This window comes from Choloepus didactylus, chromosome 18 (assembly GCF_015220235.1).
Source record: "Choloepus didactylus isolate mChoDid1 chromosome 18, mChoDid1.pri, whole genome shotgun sequence".
In the NCBI taxonomy this organism is placed as follows: Eukaryota; Metazoa; Chordata; class Mammalia; order Pilosa; family Megalonychidae; genus Choloepus; species Choloepus didactylus.
The window spans coordinates 47,514,751-47,532,476 of NC_051324.1; the positions used below are offsets into that span (position 1 = coordinate 47,514,751).

Sequence of the window (17,726 nt, forward strand, 5' to 3'; positions counted from 1 at the left end):
TGTTCCTAATGTTCAGTGGGGAAAGGAATATTCACTTTTTCTCTCCAGCACAGTCTGACAAAAGAAGCTGTGCTTCATCCTGATTTTCTGTTTCCTAAAAAAGCAATAAAGACAGACAGACAGATGCACCCGACAGCAGCACGGAAAATTTGACAAGCCCTGGTTTAGGTCCCAGGGAAGGATGGGTCTCCATAGTAACTTTCCAAATGTATTTGGTACTTTGAAGATTTTTTTTTCTGTTTGCTGAGTGTAAGCCCTTAGTTAATGAGCTGTGCAAATAGATATTGAGATTTAGTGTTTTTATTTTGCAATTACAGACTTGATGATTTGGTTGGAAACTTTTAGGTCTAGAAACATCACCCTTGTTTTCCCCTAATTCTTTTTTGTTGCAAAGTTAGACTTACTTCAAACTTGCTTGAGTTTTCTCAGATGAAACAGAAGAATAAAGATTTTTAAAATTTCAAATATGTAACAAAAGAAAAGGGGGTGATTTTTGCCCTAAAGTTACCTTACATAGCTGACATCTTTCTGTTTCCAAGCTGTACTGCTGCACAGACATTCTGGGAATTGTCTGGGAGTGAGGTCTGGTTTTGGAGTGGCCCTTTGTCCAGTAGATGATACATACCGGGTCAAAGCCACATCGCTAAGATCATTGCATTCCCATCAAGTTCTTCCTCATTAGATCACCCATCCTTCATACCCCAAGAGAATCGTGATAATTAGTTCCTGAGTCTTCTTTTTTATTTTCTGCTTTGTTTGCTTTAAAGTTTTCTCAGTGCAGTGTTCTGATAATATCTAAATGTCTTTTACTGGCGAGACATGGAGAAGGCAAAATTATTATCATCTGATTCTTCCTTGAAATCTTTTGGTTTGAAGAGTAACTAAAATAGAGACATCAGGATTCGTTTACACTAATCCACACATATCCTCCACTGTCAACAGTATTAAGTACTCAGAAGCATGTCCAATGTTTGCATTTGGGAAGCAAACTGATGTACCTGTGGATGTTCAAGGAGAAAAATGCCCTTTCTCTGGAAAATAATACAGAAAGACTGCGGGAAACATTATAGGAAGATCCAAGTTGTCAGCCACTCAAGGTCTTTAGCTCAAAATTTTCTATCAAAAGCTACTTTCTGAAAAGTAATTTATTATTCATTTGTTAAGTTGTTTGAGTTTGGCTCATTTCTTTGCTCATTTATGGCTTCCTCTGAACCCCATCTGTGGATACTTTCGTGAAGATAGATAAGGTCTGTGGTCCAGCCCCTACTGATGCACAGCTGTATTGAATTCTTCTTTGCCCACCCTCCTCCCTTTCAGTCCAGGTGCTATGATGTTTTGATAACTTAATTTCTTCCATAGTATCATCTCTCTTCCTAAAAACAGAATGCAAGATCTTTTACCCTCCTCCTTCCTCTTTCTAGAACTTCTCTACTGCCTTCTACCCAGGCCAGCTGCATTCCTCTTCTCAGGATATAGCTCCTTTTCTACTTCCTTGTTCAAGGCATCTGGCAGCTTTATACAATTTTATATAAGGTTTTATGTAAGCCTAAGCAGAGTCAAGAAAAGACGAGAATTGGAGGAAAGATTTAGGGTTCCTGGGAGCCTGGAATGTACTATAGTAATGCTCTGTAGAATATGATATTAGAGCACAAAAGAGGAGTATATAATTCCATGTGGAGAAACCAGAGAAAGATTCAGAGAGTATGTGACATTTGAATTGCATCTTAAAGGAGCACTCCTTACTTAGAAAATGGGGGTAGAGAGAATGGAAATTCCAAATAGGTAAAACAGCATGGGCAAAGGCTTGGAGTGTAAAGTACATGGCATGTTGCAGAAGGCAAAGTCTTACTTTTGCTGGAGTATTGGTTAAATGGCAAGTGTAGAGTTGGGAGAAAACGAAATGGAAAGTAGGGTGAAGCCAAATATTTTAACATATATGGAGACAAGAGTTTAAGTTTTGTCCTCCAGGTAGTGGAGGAGAACCATTAAAGGCTTTAAACAGGAATGTGATATGACCACAGTTTAGAAAGATGTGTTTTAGAAAGATGACTTCTGGTTGTAAAGTAGTTGACAGGTGGAAGGTGAACCATTTTCAAAATAATGGCAAACTCAGTCAAAACTGTTTTTTTTCCTTTTCTCCATGTTCTTATCACAGTCCAGTGGAGTACTAAATAAATATATTTGAAAATGATATTTTTTCATTCATTGTTAAAAGATATGCTCTCAAGTGACAAATGATAATAATGGTCTGTCTCAGTATGAGGGAGACATTCATTGATCCTGCATGGTTTGTGAAAAAAAACAATATGGCTATCCCTTTTTAGATTTTAGTGTATTAGAATAGCTAGAAGAAAATACCTGAAACTGTTGAACTACCATCCAGTAACCTGGACTCTTGAAGAAAATTGTAAATTGTATAACTAAATAGCTTATATGGTGTGACTGTGTGATTGTGCAAATCTTGTGGCTCACACTCCCTTTATCCAGTGTATGGACAGATCAGTAGAAAAATGGGGACAAAAAATAAATGAATAATGGGAGAGGAGGGGTGGGGGTACGGTATGTTTTGGGTGTTCTTTTTCACTTTTATTTTTATTCTTATGTTTATTATATTTTTGGAGTAATGAAAATGTTCAAAAATTGTGGCGATGAATGCACAACTATATGATGAGACTGTGAACAATTGATTGTACACTTTAGATGATTGTATGGTATGTGAATGTATCTCAATAAAATTGCATTAAAAAAAAACAATCTGGCTTTTTAAATCCTCACCTCCTCCTTTTTAGAATCACAAGGCCATTTGAAGTATTGCTGCTTGGATTTATGTCCAGATTCTCATTGCACTTCTGCCACTTACTGTAGTTTAGCTGCTAGAGATTTCAGGTGGTTTGTATCTTTGTAGTTCTAAATTAAGGATAGATTCCTAGGATAAAAATAAAACAGGGTTCAGGATTACAGATGTGGGTAATTAATAAAGTCAGAGGAGACAAGAGGTTTCCTGGATTTAAACCATTTTTATTGAGATTTCATGGGTTCTCAGCCTTTTTCCCACCATAACACATGCCCATCGACATTCATATGCTGAACATATTTCCATGGAATATCCATAATTTTGAAGAAATACAATTTTTTCCAGGAAATGAAGCACTATGAAATTTTTGGTTGATGCAATTAGATTCTAATAGTACATCAGATGTATTTACTCACTATGGACTGTAGCTTAAATAAGATAAGCTGTAAGTTATTTTTTATTGATTTTTCCCCTAAGTAAGGATATCAGAATGCAGGTAAATAGTATTGTTATGGAAAAACTTTTAATCCATTCTTATTTTAAAAATAATTATTCAAAGTCTCTGCCCTATAGGTCAACACCTTAACTGATCAAAATAACCAATGTGTTATGATGCCATGATTGAGAATCAATGGATTATTATAATGAGTCATTCTTTAAGATGAGCTATTTACACCTACCAGATATTGTTGATTATTACCATTTATTTAGGTACTAGAGTTAGTGTGTTGAAGTTATTTTACATGGAGTTGCAAAGGTTTTTTCCTAACACTTTCACTTTTATAAGTAAAAATCCCATTGAAATGTGGGAGAGGGGCATCCTCTAAGACCACAGACCTCCAATACAATTGGAGCTGCCTCTTGTAGGAAAGGGAAGGTTCCTCATCCGCCATGAATATTCATGGTTTCTGTATTTGACCTTATGGTTTCCATTACTGATAGACTGTGTTTTATGAAAAGAAACCAATTTGGATACTTGGCTTAAATTTTTTCTTTCTTTCTAAACTTTTTAAACTCTTCTTTAAGATTTTTTTCTTAAAGAGTAAATGAATCATGTCCAAGATTACTGTGTAAGTCCTGTGCTGGAACAGGTTTTGTTTTTCTGAATATCACTCTTGCATCAGCCAAGGTCTTACAAACCTTGGTGACCAAGCAGCATTTTTTGAGAGCTCAAGGTTCCTTCCTCTTCTATTTTCTTTCCCTTGTGTATCCCCTTATTGCATTCTCAAACTTTCTTTTACTTTGCTGTATATATCTGTGGACCTCTTGGATTTCACACAGAACTGCCCAGAAAAGCAATTCCATAGATTAGTCAGTCAGGACATTAAAAAGTAAACAATTAAAAATATAAGATATTAAAATAATTTTTCACATCAAGTGTGGTTGTTTGGAGCCTTTGTACCCCAGAAGAGCTATATTCTTAATCTATTCCTGTGGGTGTGAAACCATTGAAAATAGGACCTTTTGATGAGGTACTTCAGTTAAGGTGTGGCCCACCTGAATCAGGATTAAGTGTGGCCCAACTTAATCCTATTACTGAAGACCCTATAGGGAAGGCCATGGAGATAGAGAAAGACAGGGAGCAGCCAGAAGCTGGAAGACAATGGAACCGAGAAGCCAGGAGAGGCCACCATTTGCATTGCCATGTGACAGAAAAGCCTGGGACCAAGGATCCCTGGCAGCCAGTCCCAGAATGCCACAGTTTTCTGAGAGGAAGTATCACCTTGATGACACCTTGATTTTTGGACTTCTCTTAGCCTCAAAACTGTAAGCCTATAAATTTCCATTGTTTAAGCCAACGCATTGCATGGTATTTGATTATCAACCAGGAAACTAAAATATCAAGTATTAGAATAACCACACATTGTATCTGTTTCTTTTTCCATATTTAAGTGGAACCTCTTTGGGAGGAAAGTCAGGTAGGAAGAATTTGTCTTTCCCTACCCACTTCTGGATATGTCTCCTCGACTGAAGCTGAGAGTGGGTGAATGAGCATGGGCTTGTCCTGCTGAGCAACCTTCAGCATGCCGTGTAATTTCACTAAGCTCAGTTTCCTGGACAGTATCCTGGAGATCCTTAAAACCATATTCCATAGGGTTGTTGTGGATCTCAAATGAGATGTAAAAATGCTTGATAAAATGCAGATTAAAAACTTGTTTTTTTGAACAATTTTTATTAAAGACATTAGTTTTTAATCACTTTGTTCTTCAATTATCTGCTTTCTTTCTTAGAACTACTGGCCTAGAACCTATCAGGAATTTTTTCTTTATCCTCAGTATAACAAGATTTCCTCTACTGATTTTTACACTATTAGTTTGTGACCTGGATTAACAGATTTTTTAAAGACTTTAAATAATTGGAAGGGGTACATGACTCCATCAGAATCTCCTGAATGTTGTCTTCTGTGTGGATTTGCTAACCACAAATTTATAATTTCTACCCTTTTTCAAACCTTCCTCAGTCTAGCTCCAATTGCACATGTTTTGTTTCCTAGTTTCTTATGTTTCAGCTTGTTGAAGAACTTGATTAAATACATTTTGTTCACTCCCTTCCCTTCATCTGCTGGATTTATTTCACCATGAACAGTTCCATTCACTTAGGTTAAAGCTGTCTGTTCAAGTGGTTTCCATATCCTTGGAACTTTTAGATCCTGAGTCTATTATTGATGGTTTAGAATGTTTCACCTTATATGTATTAGTCTAAATTCCTTAATAAGTGAAGCACAATGACAAAAGAGCATGAGGAATAAGTGCATACTTACATGGATACTGAATGGAACCACAGAAGTTAAAGAATTACATAAGGCTATCCCAAGGGACTAATAGAGGATGATTCATTGAAACCAACTTTCCTGTTAGCATCATGCTCAGAAGATGAACTTGCCAGATGCCTCAAACTGACTGTCATTTATTGACTGTCTTCTGAAAATTGAGAAAATGGTGAAGAATGACTCAGAAATTTACAAAGCTGAGGAAAAAGCATTAATGAACTTATTCACAGAGACCAAGTAAAAAGGAAAGTTTAATGATTTGGAATCAACAACCACAAGACAGGAGAACACTATGCACCATCCCCAAACCCCACAACACCCTCTGCCCTTTTGTACAGTTGAGGCATTGTGAAGTGTTTGCATGCCTGGGTGCACTTGTCTGCAGACACTCCCACACCGGCGATCTGTGAGTGGACTGGAATTACAGATGGAGCTTCACCACACCCAGTCTCCAAATATTAGATTTCCTCCAGCCTCATTCACCCAGTCCTTATCATGAGTACTTTAATAAAGGAACCAGGTTAACTTCACCCTGCCTGGAATTTACCCCTGGTAGCTATCAATCTCTAGGCCAGAGTTGGTTTGGTCTCTTTTCCTAGAGATGAAAAGAACTTGAATTAAAAGGATGGGAGAGGATGGAAGAAGTCCACCAACAATTTAAGGATGGGAAAGAGTTGAATAAAAGATGGTTTTGAAATATCATTGGTTTTCTTTTCAGGTTGATTAAGCAAGAGACCAAGCCGTCTACCTATAATGAAAGTTAATGGATACCTGGTTTGTTCTGTAGGGGCTGCAGCCCATGAAGACCTTTTTGCAGTGGAAACCATGTGGTCTCCTGCATTATTAGCCTTGTGCTGTGGTGCTGCCAACTGATTTCTCCAATTCTCTTTTCTCGGTGGGCTAGAACGCAGCTGCTTAAATAGGCCGTGACTCACATAAGCTCCCGTGTCTTTTTTATTGACTGCTTTATGGAAATGCATCACACTCCAAAGGGTCCCCATTGTTGTTGCTGTGCATAGCTGACTGGGGAGTCATGTTTAGCACTGAGAGATGGAATTCTATCCTAATGTTTTTTTATTGCAGAGTGGGGTACGGGTGTGATACAAAGGTTTAAAGGAATCTAGATGAGGAAAGAGGGATGTCTGAAAATTTCTTTTATCTTCACCTTCCATGAAAGTTGGATGACCATCACTTCTGGATAACACACCTCTCTGTTGATCTTATCTTTATGGCCCCACATTCTTTAGCTAAGTGAATCTTCGCTTTATATAGGCTTTTTGAGAGATTTACTTAAGTGTAGTGGTAGAGAGAGATTACGACACTAATGTAATTCTGTTTTGTGCTGATATAATGTGATATACCCTTAGGTTTATCCAAGAGGGCCATTTATTCCCAATAAATCTAAATCATTTCTATTTTTCATCATGGTGGTTATATCTTTTTTTCAGATAATGGACAAAAAACACTATCTTCTTCCTTAATTTTATGCTTAAATATAAAGACTTTTGCCTCTAAATAACAACATATACAACTCTTTGCAGCTTCTTCCTATTTTTATTATCCTGCAAAGCATTTGCATGCTTTCTATTAAGTGTTAAGTAGCTCTCTGAAGGTCTGTTCATTTGTCAATAAGTGTGAATTGAGGCATACAGACTCCTCCTGCCTTGGCACCCCTCCAGGTGGCTTACATAGTAGATCCTCAGGATCACTAGTTCTTGATTTAGTAGGACCCTAGCTGACACTGAAAAAGGAGATAGCTTGATTGCCACAATGGCTTCCCATCTTGGTTGTCTGGATTTATTTGATAAATAATAGCTCCAGATCATGGCCCTAATGCAGTTGAGCTCAGAGTCAACTCTACATTGACAGCAATTGTTTTTGTCGCTACCACACAGTACCTTGTACGTAGTAGACAATCAATAGACTAGAAATTGATTGATTTGATTTCCTAATTTTCTACATAGCCACACACTTCACCCATAATCCCATTTTTCCCCACTGCTCATAAGGGAAACCAGGCAACAGAGTTCAGTACATCAGTACAGATTCCCTCCAATGAATAAGAAAGCAATATAATATGTCTTATTGACTATGTACAAAAACACAACATATAAAAAGCTCTATTTCCAACTATATTACTCTTCAGAATCCTGTTGGTGAACAACCAAGAGAGAAAATTCAGAAACTCATTCAGTGCCCAGTAACCAAGTTTGGCTCTTGGGGACAGAAGGTGGTGATGGTGCTGTCCCCAGTCTCCTGGAATTACCGACTTGGAGTTCAAACATCTCTGCTGCATTATGTCTTTGTTTTCTTGGTGGTGGCATTCTTGGGTTTCAGTTGGTGGGGAGAGGAAAGCCTCATGCTGATAATGTACTGAAAGTAAATGAAATTAAATAAGCGAAGCAGTGTTCATCACTACTTCCTTCCCCCCTGGGTAATTCAATTCAAGCTCTCTCTCTGATGGCAACTCACAGGGGCTGTCTCTGTCACCCCGCTGGGGCCTGGAGTCTTAACATCTAAATAAAAGTTTCACTCAAGCATTTTTTATGCTCCTGCCAGCAGGATCAGTGAGCTGGTGTGGGCACATTAATGTAATATTCATATTCACAGACTCTCCCAGCACACAAGGCAATGTCTTTCCATTTTCATAATTATAGATGTTCCATAAAATGGCATTTAGATTTGCATTTAAAAAAAAGGGAGCTTTGAATTCTAATAAAACGTTTAACATGTTTTTATGATTCAGACTCTTGGCATCTTTAACAAGAAGCTGTGTCTCTTGAGTTTAACAAGACCTTTAAAAAAATAAATAAATAACCTGTGGGAAGAGGAGATAGAAACCACAAGCTTAGAGGATACTGTTTTTCTCTTTCTTATCTCCTATATCTTACATTTAATTTTTAGGCCTCTTAGAGCAACTTTTTGACACTCAGAGCTTCATCGAGGATGGACTCTCCTTCAAAGGGTCTTCAACCACTCTGGGTCCTCACCCTGCCACCTGCTTTGGTGAAATCTGTTACTGTCTTCTTGGACAGTATTTTCAGGGGGATATTAGAAAAGGTGGGAGAAATGAAAGAATTCTAGAAAAATGAACTTTCCTTTCCTGCTGTACATCTCATGCATATGCCCTGAGACCCATCTGGGAGAATTTATAGTAGCCACAGAATTTGCTAACTGTAAAACACACAAATGAAAATAGTCCATGAACAAGGAAGTTGACAAAAAGGACAAACTGGATAAAGAATCAGGCACACAGCACACTAAAAAAGAAAAAGAGGTGCTCGTCTGACAACATTTTAAAAATTAAGCTCAAAACAGCTTATAAGCAAAAGGTAATTTTAGTTGCATTTTAAATTGTCTTAAAACACTTTTAAACAGCAACAAAAGCATGTAAAGCACTGAGCAAAGTGCCAGGTTATAGTCACCACTGAATAAATATTAGTTATTGTAGGAGGTGTTCAATAAACAATTGAAACATGATTTTCACCCAAAATCCTCAAAAGCTATTGCATAGTTGACCCAGTTGATTCATGTATGGTTGTGCCTTCATTTGTTTTGCATTTGTTTCATTAACTGCATTTTTCAAGGCAAACCAAAAGAGTTGGGTTTGAAGACTAAAAAGAAAAATAGTAAGGTTCTGTTAGCCTACTGCCTTCATTATTCCTCATTAAGAAATGTAGAGTTATGCTTTTAAAAGAGTTTTTGTTTTTTCTGTTCTTGCTTCATTTTATTTTGTAAGGAATAAACTCCTTCTTCTTTGCCTCTGTCCTTTGCCCCTCCCTCCTGCAAAATGACTATAAACCCTAGTGGAGGCAGATGGATTAGGATCTTGACTTCTCAATAAATTTGTACCTAACGAGGCTAATTGAAAGCCAGGAATGTTGGCAGAGACAATTAAAGGCTGATGTCAGTTCCAGGGTCTTCTCTTTGTAAAGGCTTCTACCATTCTTAAACTCTTTCCCACACTTTGAAGAAATGAAGATTTGGCAGTTATTGCCAAGTTCAGCTTGCATAGCCCTTCTTTGTGTGAAATTAATAAAATTTATTTTCATGAAGGTGGCTTCTGTTCTTTAAAAAAAACACAAAGCGTATGCGTATGTGTTTATAGCTTCCTCTGAGGCGACTGCATTTACAGTGACGTTTACCACTCATTAAAGTTTGCCTGTGCTGGTAGCTATTCATTTGACTTTTGATTATCTGAATGTGGATTATCCAATTTGTACCTTACATCCACAGAAAACTCTTAATTCCCTGGAGTCCTGTTCTTGCCAATCAGTATATATTGAAGCTAACTCCCCTTGCCACAAACTAACTTATGTTTAGATAATTTTAAGTGTTTTTAGCATTAGATGTAATTAGGAAGAAAGAAAATTAACTTTTTCCCCAAATAGAAATTGTTTTATTTTGTGCTGTGTTTAAGAAACTGCACTTTTGCACCCCTTCATTAATGTAGACGATCGAAAGTAGCTTAAATAAATGAAAATTTCATCAGGTTTCGACAAAGCATTTTGCTGTTGTTCCTTTTAGGAATAGAAGACATCGTAAGAGGAGCTCAAGAGCTTGACAACGTCATCAAACAGGGATATTTGGAGAAAAAAAGCAAAGGTACTAATCAGACCCCACATCTCTCAGAACATTCCAGGAAGGCAAGGGAAATGAAGAGAAAGAGGGCTAACATATTTTGTGCCTTCTCTGTGCGAGGCAAGTGTAAGGCAAAAGCAGGTGTAATGCAAAAGCCAAGGAAAGAAAAGAAGTCTGATGTTTGCATGTAGGCTGAAGAGAGACAGCACAATATCTTCAACATTCTCCAGACTATGAGCTTCATCAGGATAGTGGCTGGTTCTGCACTGGGTCCCCAATGCCTGGCACACAATAGATGCTTAATAAATACTTATCAAGTGAATGAATGAATAAATGAATGAATGAACAATGACATTCTTGTCCTCATCTCTCAGTGTCCTCTCATAAGGAGTGAAACTGTTTTGCCAACAGTGTAATTTTTATTTCATGTGAAGCAACCCACTCTAAAATTTCAGACAAGCCCAGATCTTGACCCTTAACTCCTTTGATCAGAATATGACACTGCTAGGATTGAAGTCCCAGGTCTGACACTGCACTGGATGGGCAAATTGGCTTAGCACAAAGAAAGCCTTTCTCATAGCCGTGGCCTGCAACATTATTCTTGTTTGCCAAAAGGCAACAAATAAAGATGTTATGGAGAATTTGAAAAATGTAGGATGAGATTAGAGCCAGAAAGATATAAAGGATGCTAACTAGAGAGACATCCGTGAGGGGGCAGAGCAGACAACTCTGTTTAGAGCTGCACCTTTAACTGAGCTGGCCTCCAGACTTAGAGTCAATAGGGGATAACCTGTGGGAGTCAAAGGGAGGGTTTTACAGTCCATTAACCTGGGAAATAAAACAATAACACACTGGACTGTGTGTTGTTGGATTTTACAGACTCTTCAGTGACTGTAGTTACCTGAATTTATGTCCTCTACTGCTGTTCCATTTAGATCATAGTTTCTTTGGATCGGAGTGGCAGAAGCGGTGGTGTGTTGTCAGCAGAGGCCTCTTCTACTATTACGCTAATGAGAAAAGTAAGTGTTCTTCATTTGCACAGCAGCATCTCACTCCTGGATGCAAGCACTTCATAAATTCTCAAGCACTTAGATCTCAAGGTAGCAGTCCTTAACTAACACCCAAAAAGAGACATGGTTGGGAAGGAAATAGGTTTAACAAATAATACCTTACCCAAAAACTTAGAGACCAATTTAGAAATCATTTCCCCTTTAAACACTAGGATAGTGTGTCATCATATCAAAGGGTTATCTTTTATTATGAGTAATAACACATTACCAAAGTTGAATATTTTGGCTCTCTTTTAAAAAAAATGAGCCTCAAAATTCTTTATGAGCATTAATAATGTAGTTAAAATACTGAAAAAAATTCTGAGAAAGAGTTAAACAGCTAACCAATGGCTCATAGAACCCTGGAGTTCAAACTCTCTAAGAGCATGATCCAAACTTTATCCTACTGACTACTTGGAAGTAGTCCAGTGGACATCCCTAGAGCTATGGAGTGTTGAGACCCAAATGGTTGCTGTGCCTGGGAGACATCCTTCAGCCAGATGGCAACAGCAGCCAAGAGTTGACTCAGGCCAGAGGCAGCTTCTTAATGAGCCACCACTGACTCGATCAAGCACAATACTCATGAGCTATCCCTAGAAGACCTCCCGTCGATGTTTAACACAATTGCTTAGTTCATGAGAAGGAATCGAGGCTATAAGCACAAATTGGAGGCAACTACAAATAAATACAAGCTAAAACATTATCATTGTAGAAGAATGCGAACTTTCAAATAGGGAATACCCTTCTGCAGAGCTGGATTGCCCCAGGAGTAATTCTAAGAAGCAAGAGGGAGATGAGCGAAGTAGAGCATGAGTTCTTGTGGGATTTTCCTTGCTCTACCACCTTAGTACAGAGGCCAGCAATCCAGAGCAGACCCTTCCTTTTCCTTCCATTCATTTCTGTTCTTCTCCTCTGTGTCCTTTCTCAAACTTATTCCTCACCCAATGCTTGGATATCCAGATTAGATAAAATCCAGGCACCTGCTCAAATGTCATTGGACTTCCTGCACCTTTGGCACTAAGGCAGAAGAAAGAATTGCTAAATGACTTGGTATCCTTCAGATTTGCCTGCCAGCAGCTTTTCTTTCTTTCTTTCTTTCTTTTTTTCCCCCCTTTTTTTCTTTTTTGGTAAAGCCCTCCAGTTTTTAGGCAATTGCCTTCCGTTGCCCCTCTGCCTACAACGGTTATCACTGACCTTCTTCCTGGGTTCACCACCTTGCACCCAAAGGAAAAGGCCTTTCCCTTTTTTGATAAAGAGTGAATCTTTTTGGGGGTATCCTTTTTGCTGAGTAAATCAATAAGAAAAAAAAAAAAGAGTGAATCTCTTCTTGGAAATAATAGAAGCATAGTTTGAAAACTGAGTAACAGGTCTCCTGTGTCCTTAAAACCCCCATCCCACTCTCAAATCCAGCAATCACAATTTCTCCTCTGAATTCTAGTCATGGGGGCCAGCCACATGTTATTTTCTTATTTTAAATCTTTAAAATGATATGGCATTTGTGTCATTGTAAAACTGTTCATCATTTCCCCTGCCTTTAAATAAGTGTTTGGCATATCTGGATATAAAACCAGATATCGCATCCATTCATTCAGAATCTTTTATATGCGTAGTGAGAGAGAGAGAGTAAGAGCAAGAGGCTTGGAGACTTTTATTGACCATTTTGCCAACAGCGTGAAATAAAATCTGGTGACCAAAGAAACAACAAAACATTTTAGTGCCCAGTTAGAACAAGGAGAGATACTTAAACAAAAAAGATTCTGGTGTCAAAAAGCACTGTTGCATGGCTCCCCTCTCGCCAGTTACTTCTTATTGTGCCCAAGACATTTTCTTAGTAAGTGTAGAGTGTGTATTTCTTTTAACTCAACCAGGTGAGGTCAGAGTCTTTTTCTTTTTTCTTCTTCTTTTTTTTTAATACTGTCATACACTGCCATCCTTATCATCATCCAAAAGCATTTATTAAACAATTCATCCACGTGGTATAGGACACAAAGCCTCATCCAGACACCATGGTTCCTGTCCTCTATGCATTCTGCTGCCCAAACCACACAGTGAGGACAGAATATCCTTACAAACCACCTCCTCTTTTCCATTTTCCTATATTTTGTTTTTTCAAAAGAGGGAAAATTCCTTCATTTAGAGTCCTTTTCCTTTTATCTCCTTCCTCATTATCTAATGATATTCAACAGGGTTCTGCTACTTCCCAATTCTCTTGTAAGAAGAATAAAGTACTAAATTTAAATTATTCTCCCTCTGGTATAAATTCCCACCAGAGACCAGCAGGAGAGAGGGTGAACAGTTTACCCCAAATGCCACATAGGGCATGGTGAGGAGGGGAATCCCGGGAACGTATATTGCCCCTTGTGCTGCTGTCCCTCCCCTCGAATGTGAGCTCTGCTGGCCCTGATAATAACGCTTCAGTTCTGTAACAGCTTCCCAGAGCCTCACATTTACAGCCACACTCTCCCCGCTGTAATAATTCCTTCTTTCTGTTATTATAGATCTCTTAACATTCTAATAAATTCTCTGTCTCTGTTGTACTCTTTTGGCAAAATAACCTTTCATGTTGCATTTCCCTAGCTTGGCAGTGATATCTGCCTCGCTGTCACAGTAGCCTCTTAAACTTCCCTAATAAAGTTTCCTTGGCTGTTGTGGTTCCTCAGGGATGGAACAGCTGTTTCTGTGCTTTTATTTTACATACCAGAGAAGAGACCTTCCCTTGGCAGTTGCATCTCTCTAGGGATACAGGGAGCTTTCCTGTCTTGCAGGCAAGCAGCCCAAAGGGACCTTTCTCATTAAGGGATACAGTGTACGGATGGCCCCCCACCTGCGAAGAGATGCCAAGAAAGAATCCTGCTTTGAACTGACCTCCCAGGATAGGCGCAGCTATGAGGTAGGATGAACCGAGGAGGCGGTTGTCCTTATTAGTGTTGCAGTTTTGTTCTGTGTTACATATGAGCTGTGGTTGCAATTCGCTGTTCCGTCCTTTCTTTGTTACCTGCTCATTTCTTACCATAAGACCTTCTTTCTTGACCTGCCTTTACTTTCACTAAGTCATGCCCGTCCTTCTTCTCTTGGTTGCCACCCTACTCCTAGATACTGCCTTTGCTTTGCTTCCATCTCCTCATCCCTCCCCTTCTCAGTCTCACCCCATAGGTGAGATTCTTGTCTATGACAGCACACAATCCAGTTCCTTACTCACAGTGTCTAGTTTCATGGCTTTAATTCCCATTCTCTTTATTTTTCAACTGTTCATCTTCACTTCCTTCCACAAAATCCAGAAAAAGAAAAATCTAACTGTAGAATGCAAAAATAATTTATTTTCCCACATTCATCTTGTTATTCAGATAACCCTCCTGTATCTATATGTGTGTAGATGCATTGCATGTGTCTCTGGAAGGATTTCTAAGGCTCTGGTGTCAATGGTTGCTGAGTAGTAACAGTGGTAACTAAGGGACCAGAGGATTGGGAGGTATGTGTGTGTGTGCGTGCGCGTGCGTGTGTGTGGAGAAAGACATTCCTAACTGTATTCATTTTTACATATTTTGAATCTTTTCCTCATGCATTTATTATTACTTTAAAATTAATTAAAACAATGAAAATTTTCTGACTATGGAAATATAGCAATTTCCACCAAAAAATATATTTTTGCATATATGTGCATGTGTGTATGCATATACATATTGTTTCCTGCTTGTAGACAATTTTTATGTTACAATTTTACTAAAGCAATTTAGAAAAACTCTATGAAAGATAGCTAAGAAAGAGAGAAAAACCATGCGAAGTCTAATATTAACCTCTCAAGTAGCCCTTTAGCTCTTCAAATTTACTCAGCATTCATCCTTTTACATTTCTTCAACATGTGAACTCTTATTTTGATAAAATGAACCAGATCTTTATTCTGCAATTTCAAAAAAAAAAGTAAATTTAAACTAAAACTTTTGTACAGAGTTCTTTATAAATACATGTAATATAGATGTCATGCATTGGGTATAATTCTAAGTTATTTTAATTATTAAATTCTGATGGTGCCTCATCCAGATAAAAGTTCATGTATGTCTAAACCAAATTTTCTAGAAAATTTTTATAGAAATTTGTTTTTAAGAAATTAAGAATGACAATGTCCATTAATAAGTGTCAATAAGAAATCTAGGTTTCTTATACAGCATATAACTTTATCTTACTTCAATGGCCAAATAATAAAAATATTTTTCAGGAACAGTCATTCCAAGTTGATTCACTTAAAATAAAAGAATTACTAAGGGTTAATGCTTGACTACCCTGTTTTGTGAATCAGAATGTAGAGTTTGTTTACTTCTTCTTTTCTTTGGCCCATTGAATCCAAATCATTTCCATGGTCTGTGGATTCTTCCTCTACAGTATCCTTCGGATCTTTCCCTTCTTATTTATTCCCACAGCCATTACAATAGTTAAGTCCCTATCGCTTCACCCAGAGGACTAGTTAAACAGCCTTCCAGTCTTTCTTTGTCTCCAGTTTCAATCTGTTCCAAACCCTCCTACCCACAACTGTTGAAATAATCACCCACTCCTTTTGCTAGAATTTACTGTGGCTTTCTATTGCCTACACTTAAGTCTAAACTCCTGGTACTCTGAGACTTTCTATCAGCTTTTCTCTGCCCTTCAACTCTCCAGCTTCATCTGTTATTACTCTCCAGTCAAGCAGATCTGCCACCTCCCCATACTTGATGTTCTTGTTCCTATTCCTTTGTACATGGTTTTCCCTACCTGAAATGTCCAACTCCCTCCACCAGTCAATTCCACCAACTCTTAAAGCCCAACCAAACAGTGCTACTTCAACAAGCCCCCCTGATTTACTCTAGGAAACAATAAGTGTTCCCTGTCCTCTCTCAATATCCATTTGTTATGAAATGCACCTATGTTTTAGTGTTCCCATTTCATGTGTATATGTTTTCTCCATAACTGGTGCATTATTCTTTGAAGTCAGGAACTTTGGTTGTTGTTTTTTTTTTCTTGTTGTTGTGTTTCTGTAAACTGTTCTCAAATAAATGTTTGATAAATAGATGGATGATCAAATGGGTGAATGCACACAGACACAAATGTCTGGACATAGTATAACAAATAGCTGTCAACTCTGGGTGTGCAAAATTGCTAAAGGGAAAAATCACTTTTGAATGAGGTATTTGGTCGTTTTTCTAAATACTAAGCAAACAGAGAATCCTGAACTTGACTCTGAAACCCAATTCACAGCTTGCTCTCCTTGAAATCCTATTGGGATTCATGGAAATTTAATGAAGGTGATTGATTAACTCAGTAATTTTTCTCTAGTTCACAGCTACTAATCCATCTGAAGCCAGAGACTGGGTGGATCAAATAAGTTTCTTGCTGAAGGGTAAGTGTCATTGTTATAGGAATACTATTTTAGTGAATTTACAGTTGATGTTATGTTGTGTAATTATAATCCATAGCCTTCAAGATGTATATCTTCTTTCCTTTCTTCTTTCCACCCTCCTCACCAAATCTCCCATATTATATCAACATTAGTACCATGTATGAATCAGAAGGTAAAGAAACATCAACCTGGAGATGACCTCTGATACCATTCTAGTTCATCTACCTATCTATAGACAGGTCTGTAATTTTCATCATCATTAGACAAGGAGAGTCTGGAAACTCCTAATTCATTATCTCCTAACCACTTATATTCTGGAAAGGAAGTTCATGACCATCAAACTTGAAGTTGTCTAGTTGCAATTTAAGTCCAAAATCTTCTTATTTTAGCCTTAGTAGGAAGTAGAAATCTAAACTAATCTAGGTAGCCTTCAGGTACAATTGGACATTAAAAACAGATTGCTACTTGCCAAGCCACAAGAAAATACTCCTTGCTTTGGGGTGGGGAGAGTCCTGTCTGAAGATGTTAAATGACTGCTCTTAGAGTACCCTCTGCTGGTCAGCATGCAGGCACGGCAGTGAGAGTGGCCGAGGAAACCTTGTCTGGGAGTGGCCTGGCAGGTAGATGTAGTCTGTCACTTGGCATCACATAACTCTCAGATGCCAGGGTGGCAGTATCCCACACTTTATACGTGGCTAAGACCTAGGGAGAAGCATGTCAGCCGAAAAACAACAAGCTTCTTTATCTCAGTTTTTTATTCTGCTGTAAGATTTTTTCGTGGATAAAAAGAAAGAAGCACCAGAGCTTTAATTACAAGAATTGCCTATTTTACTCAGTTATGCCTTTGCTATCACAAAAAACAAACTATTGCATCTACCAAGTGTGTCACATATAATAGACTGGAACTAGGCAAACATGAACGTTGATGGCAAGACTACAGGGTACACTCTCATCTAGGTGCCTTGGATTTATGCGTGTAATATACCCCTAAGCGTGTAAACCTCAATAAAACTCAAAGCAGCTTTATTGAGCTGTACCCTGTGGTACTTTCAGAATCCCACATTGAAGAAATTATTCATTCCATTTTATTTTAAAACAAACCAAATAATAACATATGGTTTAAGCTGCAAATGTGTCTTTGATCCTTTCCTTATATGATGTGGC

At 38.0% G+C, this 17,726-nt stretch overlaps 1 protein-coding gene across 2 annotated transcripts in view; it reads left to right on the forward strand.

Moving 5' to 3' along the window:
• SKAP1 (src kinase associated phosphoprotein 1) overlaps window positions 1-17,726 on the forward strand; it is a 294,181-nt gene that overhangs the window by 238,947 nt on the left and 37,508 nt on the right. For both annotated transcript variants that reach the window (XM_037808263.1, XM_037808264.1), the window contains 4 exons: window positions 10,092-10,169; window positions 11,081-11,164; window positions 13,960-14,084; window positions 16,499-16,562. In XM_037808263.1, coding sequence (XP_037664191.1) covers window positions 10,092-10,169; window positions 11,081-11,164; window positions 13,960-14,084; window positions 16,499-16,562 — 351 coding nt within the window. The remainder of the gene's footprint in view (window positions 1-10,091; window positions 10,170-11,080; window positions 11,165-13,959; window positions 14,085-16,498; window positions 16,563-17,726) is intronic.